Below are 9045 nucleotides of genomic sequence, written 5' to 3' on the forward strand. Positions count from 1 at the left end.
AAAGAGATCGAGACCATCCTGGTCAACATGGTGAAACCCTGTCTCTACTAAAACTACAAAAAAAAATTAGCTGGGCATGGTGGCATGTGCCTGTAATCCCAGCTACTCAGGAGGCTGAGGCAGGAGAATTGCCTGAACCCAGGAGGCGGAGGTTGCGGTGAGCCGAGATCGCGCCATTGCACTCCAGCCTGGGTAACAAGAGCGAAACTCCGTATCCAAAAAAAAAAAAAAAGAAACCTTAAATTTACCGTTTATAACTTTCTATCTTTTGCATCAGTCAACTGATATCTTAATACTGCCTACTTTTTCACATCTATATCATCAGGTAGCTCTTAAAATCGTAGTCTTCCTAGAAAGGAGTTGTTTTTATCAGGAGTCCTGCTACCAAGGCAGTATTGCATGTGATCAGAAGGAATATTTTCCTGCATTGTCTTTTTTTTGAGGAAGGGTGGGTAAGGAGACAGGAGTCTTACGCTGTTGCCCAGGCTGGAGTGTAATGGCGTGACCTTGGCTCACTGCAACCTCCACCTCCTGAGTAGCTGGGACTTCAGGCACCTGCCACCACACCCAGCTAATTTTTTTTGTATTCTTTTCTTTTCTTTTTTTAATTCACCTGAGTGCAGGTGGGCTACGGCCGAAAACAGTGTTAGCCTTTTTTTTTGTAATTTTAGTAGAGACAGGGTTTCGCCATATTGGCCAGGCTGGTCTTGAACTCCTGACTCCAAGTTATCTGCCTGCCTCGGCCTCCCGAGGTGTTGGAATTACAGGTGTGAGCCATCACACCCGTCTCCTGCAGTGTCTCAATATGAATTTTTCTTTCGCCTCGTCATGAGTTTTGTTAAAAAAACAAAACTCATGACTACTTTTGTGCCATTAATATGAAAAATTTCAGAGTAGTGGAATGCATTGTATAGTCAACATACACATACCCATGGCCGGGATTCTATCACAGCATTTTGTTTTACTTGCTCATTACACTGTATTTGCTTTATCGTGTCTTCTGTTATCAGAAGGAACCTTTTAAGAGGATTTTAGAGGAGTTGATTTTGAAAAAGAGTAAGAGTGTGTGCAGTTAGAAATAAATTCTTATTTTTGAACTCTGTGTTCAGCTGGCTTGCATCAACTATACCAGGGTTAGACTTGATTCTAGAAGGGTGGTCTAAAGTAAAGCCTGCTTCCGACTACAACTCAGTTATACATAGCATCTTCAGACTGAGTGTTGAGAAACTTGATGCAGTATCTTAATTTTTTGAAACCTCTAGTGGTGATGATGGTTAGCTTTCTTTATATTAATTGTGATGTCAGTTGTTGGTAGAAGAACATCATAATTTTATTGGGTTTTGCGTTTATTTAGCACTGAACTACTCTAGTGATACAGCATTCTGAACAGATTTTATCTGCATAGTTATGCAGTTGAAGGCCTACGATTATAGAATCCCCATATTATTTCTCAGTGTAAATTGAGGACCTTTATGTAAGGCCTTTAATTTATTCAATAAGTATGAATATGTATTCGACACTTCATTCTACTGTCTTGTCCTTAAAATCTGTGTCGTTCCCCTCCCCCCTCTTTTTTTTTTTTTTTTGGATGTTTTTTGAGTCAGAGTATTGCTCTGTCACCTAGGCTGGAGTGCGGTGGTTTGATCTTGGCTCACTGCTACCTTCACCTCCCAGGCTCTTGAGTAGCTGGGATTACAGGCGCATGCAGCCACACTCAGCTAATGTTTTATATTTTTAATAGAGATGCAGTTTTGCTATATTGGCCAGGCTGGTCTCAAACTAGTGGCCTCAAGTGATCACCTGCTTGGCCTCCCAAAGTTCTGTGATTACAGGCATGAGCCACCACGTCTGGCCAAGACCTGTGTACTTTTAGAGAGCAATAGATGCTCTGTATTTTGGTTTACAACTGTAATTGTCATTGGAAGAGTTTGGCTTTTCTATCCTAAGATCACCTTGTCTTTAAAAAACAAAGGCAATGCAGAAAGTTCTTATTTTTGAGCTTCCTGGATCCTTTGTTTTTTTTTTTAACATGAGGAAATTCCTAGTATTTCCAGATTTATTGATTGTGTGTGCTTTTAAGTTTTGGTTTACCAATTTTAGTAACACTAAAGTTTACCCTACTCCTCTCAAAATGGAAGTAAAAACTTCTCTTGACTGGGTGTGGTGGCTCACACCTGTAACCCCAGCACTTTGGGAGGCCAAGGCGGGTGGATCTCCTGAGGTTATGAGTTCGAGACCAGTCTGGCCAACATGGCAAAACCCCATTTCTACTAAAAATGCAAAAAAAAAAAAAGCTGGCAAGGTGGCATGTACTTGTAGTCCCAGCTACTTGGGAGGCTGAGGCAGGAGAATTGCTTGAACCCAGGATGTGGAGGTTGTAGTTTGCTAGAGTTGCGCCATTGAGCTCCAGCCTGGGCGACAGAGCAAGACTGTCTCAAAAAAAAAAAAAAAAAAAAAAAAAAAAATTAATGGAAGAATGAAGAACATAATCGGAATGTAAGTTATTTGCTTTCATTGTGGTTATTTCTACAGGATAGGGCAGGGGAAATACAGATAGGTTAAAAAAATTGTAGTGTCATAAGCTAGGGGAATATCCAGTGTAGAAATGGCATGAACTTTCTTCCTGAAGACTCATGTTCATTTCCTAGAGTGATGGCATCCCTCAATGATTCAAAAGAGGTTGAACTGAGCAGTTAATTATGTAAAGTTAGAAATTCCAAAGCAAGTAGTAACCTCCAGAAATTCACCAGCAGCATCAGTCAAGACTTGTGGCCAAATAGAATTAACATTTTTCGTGGGGGAAAGGCCATAGAAAGGCTGTCACGTTGCCCAGTGCAGATGTTGACTTGGTTTGTGGAAGTACAGTAGATGAGGAATAACCTTTTGATTAAAACTTTTACTTAATCTCTTAAAATGGAGAAAAGAAGAAAGAAAGAAAGAAAATGGAGAAAAGAAAAAGGTTATTCCACAGGAGTTGAATTTATATTTTAAGACTGCATTTAGCAGTTGTACTTTGAAGTTGTACTTCAAAGTAAGAATCCTGTAATTTAATAATTTAATCATATTTTTATAGCACATAGATTTGTAACAAATAGTGCTTGGTAATAAAATTTCAGTCATATCAGATTATGCCAGTGCCTTGAATTTCTTCACAGTTAAGCCTTCCTCAGCTGAAGATTTCTTTTGGGAAAGGAAGTTTTAGAGCATTTTAGACACATCTGGTTGCGTTTAAAGTAGTGGGTTTGTTCCTCATATACATAGAAGAGACTTAGGACAGGATCTTAAAAGAAGTGATAGTGACGTTTTATCATAACAGTCAAAACCTTTAATAGCAGCTTCTCCTTGACATTGAGCAGCAACTTTTATCTTTTTTAAAAAGGTCCCTAAGAGCCTTGGGCTCCACTTTCTTCCTCAGCTACCACATCCAAACCATGGCTAAGCAGTGCTTGTTCTGCCTTCAGGTTCAAGCAGTTCATGAAACAGCCCACTCGTCTCACTCTTCAGTCTCCATTCTTGGTTCAAGGCACCATGGGTGGCTCCTAGACGCAGCAGCATCTTTGTGTGCCCACCTTGAGTGAGTCCCTGGCATCCTCAGGTCTCCTGACACACTGCAGTTGGAGGCTTTTTCTAAAATTCAGTGCTTTCTTGGCATCTTAAAACCTGTGGCTTTCCAAGTAGGATCTAATCCCATGTCCTTAACAAGCGGAGGTAACTTACTTCCCTGTGCCACTGCCTGCCCTCCTTTTGTTTGTTCTGGAGATGGGGTCTTGCTTTGTCACCTAGGCTGGGTTGGGGTGGTACGATCACAGCTCACTGCCACCGCAAATTCCCGGGCTGAAGGGATCTTCTTGCCTCAGCCTCCTGAGTAGCTGGGAGTACAGGCATACACTACCATGCCCCACTTATTTTTGAATTTTTTGTAGAAACAAGGTCTCCCTGTGTTGCCCAGGCTGGTCTTGAACTCCTGGGCTCAGCAGTCCTCACCTCAGGCCCTTGTGCTGATAATACAGCCTTCTGTGCTGCGATTACAGGCCTAAGCCACCATGCCAGGCTTTTTTAATTTAAAAAACTTATTTTTTTGAGACAGGGCCTCACTTTGTCCCTCAGGCTGGGTGCAGTGGTGCAATCTGGGCTGACTGCATCGTTGACCTCCCGCCTGAATTCAAGTGATCCTCCTGCCTCAGCCCTCCAAGTAGCTGAGACTACAGGTGCACAGCATCAAGCCCACCTAATTTTTGTATTTTTTGTAGAGTTAGGGTTTCTCCGTGTTTGCCAGGCTGGTCTCGAACTCCTGGGTTCAAGTGATCCACCCGCCTCAGCCTCCCAAAGTGCTAGGATTACAGGCATAAGCCACTGTGCCAGGCCTAAAAATAGTTTTTTTTTTCTTTTCTTTTTCTTTTTCTTTTTCTTTTTTTTTGAGACGGAGTGTCACCATGTCTCCAGGCTGGAGTGCAGTGGTGCAATCTTGGCTCACTGCAACCTCCACCTCAGGCAGTTGCCTCCGGTTCAGGCAATTCTCCTGCCTCAGCCTCCCGAGTAGCTGGGACTACAGGCATGTGCCACCACGCCCAGCTAATTTTTGTATTTTTTAGTAGAGACGGGATTTCATCATGCTGTCCAGGATGGTCTTGATCTCTTGACCTTGTGATCCATCCGCATCGGCCTCCCAAAGTGCTGGGATTACAGGCATGAGCCACTGCACCCGGCCAAAAATAATTTTTCATCTCTAGAAATGTTAGCTCTTTTGCTGTACATTTCCAGAGCTGCTTTAATAATAACAGTTGTCACACCCATAATTTCATGTAATGATCACATTCCTAGTATTTAAATTGAATAACTACACATATGCCATGATGTCTTGGTCATTGATATGTCTTTAGCATCTAGCGTACTTCTGGTATAGCACACTGTTGGTTGATATAAATTGAAATTGAATTAATGCTCACAGTAGTTTGGTGATGGAGTTGGTTGTCTTGCTTTCGCTTTGCAGGTGAAAAAACAGGTGCGAAGAAATTGAAACTTGCCAAAAAATTACAGCCAGTACATGCTAGAACTGGCCCTGGGTCTCAAATCTGGTCTTCTGACTCCAAAGCTTAGGCTCCTGCTCATACAGGTTTATTTTCACATTGTAAGCTTTTTAACATAGATTTTAAACAAATGTATGTCCAATGAGTCATTTCTGTTTAGAAAGCCTTTAGGAGTTGGAAGCTACTTCCTGGTGATGTAATGTTTGACTCTTTGAAGTCTTTGGAACGGGGAGTTCCAACTTTTGTTAAGCCCTCAATAACGCCGTGAGTGAGTGAGTGAGTATTGGCAAGACTGGCTGGGCCTGTTATCTGCCTTGTTGAGAGTGAGGGAAAATAGAAAGTGAATTCTAATTTATAGTAGTTGAGGTTGAATGACAAAAGTCTTACAAACTATGACACTGATGTATCATTGTGACCTTGATAAACAGCACAGCAGAGAGAAGGGCTCATTAAGGAGAGCACTTGGCTAACTGAACTCTCAAGATGCCATAGAGGAGGTCTCACAGAAACCCTTAACCTTGTCCTGTCAGTGTTGTAAAAATTGGAGGCCTTTATGTTTTGCTAATGACGTGGTGATCTTTGTTATTAGGTGATAGTCTCTTGAAAAACATTCCTGGTGGTTGGGAGACTTTGAGCCACCACTCTGACTTCTGCCTGGTGGCACACTGGTAATACTAGGATTAGTCTCTATCCATATCAGTTGTGCAGGTGGTGCTCCTTTCTCTGAAGTATTTCTACACAGTTCTCTGTTTGAAAAGCTTGACTCTATCCTCCCTGAGCCGCTAATTAATATGTCTAGGATGTATTGTGATAGGCCGTGCTTACAGACTTATGGTGCTGTGAGGATTGGGGCTGGGGGAGGTGGCAATTGAGTACAGCTGAATTAATGTCAGGACAGTTGTGGTGGTTTATTGTCTAAGCACTTTCTCTCAAGAGAGTAGTCATTGCTGATTACCAGAGGGGAGGCTCTAGGGATGTGGTGGGATTTTGAGCTGTGCCACTTAAGGCAGCAAAATAAGAGAAGCAGGAAAGTATAGGCGGCCAAGGAAAGCTGTGTTTGTATATTAGTATTAATTAAAATAACTTCAGGCCGCATGTGGTAGCCCATGCCTGTAATCCCAGCACTATGGGAGTCTGAAGTGGATGGGTCACCTGATTTCACAGGAGTTTGAGACCAGCCTGGCCAACATGATGAAACCCCGTCTCTACTAAAAATACAAAAAATTAGCCAGGCATGGTGGTGGGTGCCTATAATCTCACTTACTCAGGAGGCTGAGGCAGGAAAATCACTTGAACCCATGAGGCAGAGGTCCCGGTGAGCCAAGATTACATCACTGTACTCTAGCCTGGGTAACAGGACGAGACTTGGTCTCAAAAAAAAAAAAAAAAAAAAATCTTTGGGATTGAATTTTTTTTTTTTTTTTTTTTTTTGGGAGACGGAGTTTTGCTCTTGTTACCCAGGCTGGAGTGCAATGACGCGATCTCGGCTCACCGCAACCTCCGCCTCCTGGGTTCAAGCAATTCTCCTGCCTCAGCCTCCTGAGTAGCTGGGACTACAGGCACGCGCCACCATGCCCAGCTAATTTTTTGTATTTTTAGTAGAGACGGGGTTTCACCATGTTGACCAGGATGGTCTCGATCTCTTGACCTCGTGATCCACCCGCCTCGGCCTCCCAAAGTGCTGGGATTACAGGCTTGAGCCACCACGCCTGGCCTTAATTTTTATTTTTAAGATGGCGTCTTGCTCTGTTGCCCAGGCTTGAGTGCAGTAGCACGGTCTTAGCTCACTGCAACCTCCGCCACCCGGGTTCAAGCAATTCTCCTGTCTCACTGGGACTGCAGGCACGTGCTACTACGCCCGACTAATTTTTATATTTTTAATAGAGACAGGGTTTCACCATATTGGTTAGGCTGGTCTCCAACTCCTGACCTTAGGTGATCCACCTGCCTTAGCCTCCCAAAGTGTTGGGATTACAGGTGTGAGCCACTGCACCTAGCGAGATGTGAAGTTTTAAAATCTTGTTTCTCTTGAATCTTGTAGATAGTAACAACTGTTTCTTGACTATTAGTGCTAACATCAGGTATCTAAACAGAATGTGATGGCTTCTACCTTTCTGAGAAATTCTAGTTTGTTTACTTTAAATTTCAGGATACAAATGCGTACGTAATGATAAAGAGTTACAGAAAACTGATTTTCTTTAATGCTAAGTATGTGATGTATATGCCTTGATTTTTTTTTTTTCCTCTGGAGATTATTTTAACAGAATAATGAAAGCTAAGATTACATTCATGTTGACTAAGCAACCTTTTTTCTCTTTCTCTTTTTAGAGCTGTAGGTAAAACTTGCCTACTGATCAGTTACACAACCAATGCATTTCCTGGAGAATATATCCCTACTGTGTAAGTATCTTAAATTGGGAATTAATTTGTCTGTGTTACAATTTTCACATTCCTTTGACAGTTTGTTTTGCTGTAAAGCCATCTTTAATCCTTATATGAACAGATATCATTACTTTTTTCTTAAACATTCACTGAAATCTAATTATAAGGTGTTTTATTAGGCTTTTAAAAAATACTTAGGGCCAAGCTCAGTGATCTCAGCACTTTGGGAGGCCGAGGTGGGTGGATACCCGAGGTCAGGAGTTTGAGACCAGCCCGGCCAACGTGATGAATTCCCGTCTGTACTAAAAATACAAAAAAATCAGCTGGGCGTGGTAGAACGCGCCTGTGGTCCCAGCTACTCGGGAGTCTGAGGCGGAAGAATCGCTTGAACCCAGGAGGCAGAGGTTACAGTGAGCCGAGATTGCGCCACTGCACTCCAGCCTGGTGACAGAGCAAGACTCTGTCTCAAAGAAAAAAAAAATTAGTTGGGTGTGGTGGCGGGTGCCTATAATCCCAGCTACTTGTGAGGCGGAGGCAAGGAGAATCGCTTGAACCTGGGAGGTGGAGATTTTAGGGAGCAGAGATCATGCCATTGCACTCAAGCCTGGGCAACAACAGTGAAACTCTGTCTCAAAAAAAATTTTTTTTGAGTAATATAAAGTTTTCTGGTATCATGGAACAAACACAACTTTGCTAGTTGATTTTTAGACATCCAGGAAACAGTTTAACTGTGAGGTGTAGAGACTGGATGATAAAGAAAACCAGAGTTGGACACAAGGACTCTGACCAAAAGTCTGGTCAGAGACAGTCCTTGTCAGTGCAAGAATTTCAGATACATTGTGTTTCTGGGTACTGGAACGGGAAACATTCCATTACATTTTGATTGGCCTTTTCTGAGAAGTCATCAGTTGGTCATGTGTCAATGTTGAGGTATAGAGCTTTGAAATTGAAACTTGGGTGTGTGTGTGTTGAAGAGGGTATGGGAGGATGGAATTGGCTGTTGAATTGCTTATTCCCTATGGGCAGCAGAATAGGGTAGAGATAGGAAAGTGCTCTTCTGGTGATGGGTTACTGGGGAACCCATGTAGCTGAGCCTCATAATGTACCGTACTACAGCCACCGTGAGTCCTCCCTTCTGCAAGCCGGGGGAGGTGTTGCCTCCTCCCCACCTGTGCTCACCTCCTCAGGCACAGCACACACTGAGGTGCTCTCTGCAGTGTTGTGCCCATGTCTTGTTTTGTTTGTTTTTTGGGGGGGGCTTCCTTTTTTTTTTTTTTTTTTTTAAAGATGGAGTCTCACTCTGTCGCCGAGTGCAGTGGCACGATATCAGCTCATTGCAATCTCCGCACCCCAGGTTCAAGTGATTCCCCTTCCTCAGCCTCCCGAGTAGCTGGGACTACAGGCATGTACCACCACACCTGGCTAATTCTTGTATTTTTAGTAGAGATGGAGTTTCACCACGTTGGCCAGGATGGTCTTATCTCCTGACCTCATGATCCACCCGCCTTGGCCTCCCAAATTGCTGGGGGCGTGAACCACGGCGCCTGGCCTTTTTATTTTTTATTTTTTTTTATTTTTTATTTTATTTTTTATTTTTTTTTAATTTTTTTTAGACGGAGTTTCACTCATGTTACCC

General features: G+C 42.8%; 1 protein-coding gene across 2 annotated transcripts in view; it reads left to right on the top strand.

The window, feature by feature from the left end:
- Positions 1-9045, top strand: part of RAC1 (Rac family small GTPase 1) — a 30125-nt gene that overhangs the window by 5690 nt on the left and 15390 nt on the right. For both annotated transcript variants that reach the window (XM_032266512.1, XM_032266513.1), the window contains exon 2: positions 7356-7427. In XM_032266512.1, the coding sequence (XP_032122403.1) occupies positions 7356-7427 (72 nt within the window). The remainder of the gene's footprint in view (positions 1-7355; positions 7428-9045) is intronic.

This window comes from Sapajus apella, unplaced genomic scaffold (genome assembly GCF_009761245.1).
Source record: "Sapajus apella isolate SASKATOON/1434 unplaced genomic scaffold, GSC_monkey_1.0 scaffold159, whole genome shotgun sequence".
Taxonomy (NCBI): domain Eukaryota; kingdom Metazoa; phylum Chordata; class Mammalia; order Primates; family Cebidae; genus Sapajus; species Sapajus apella.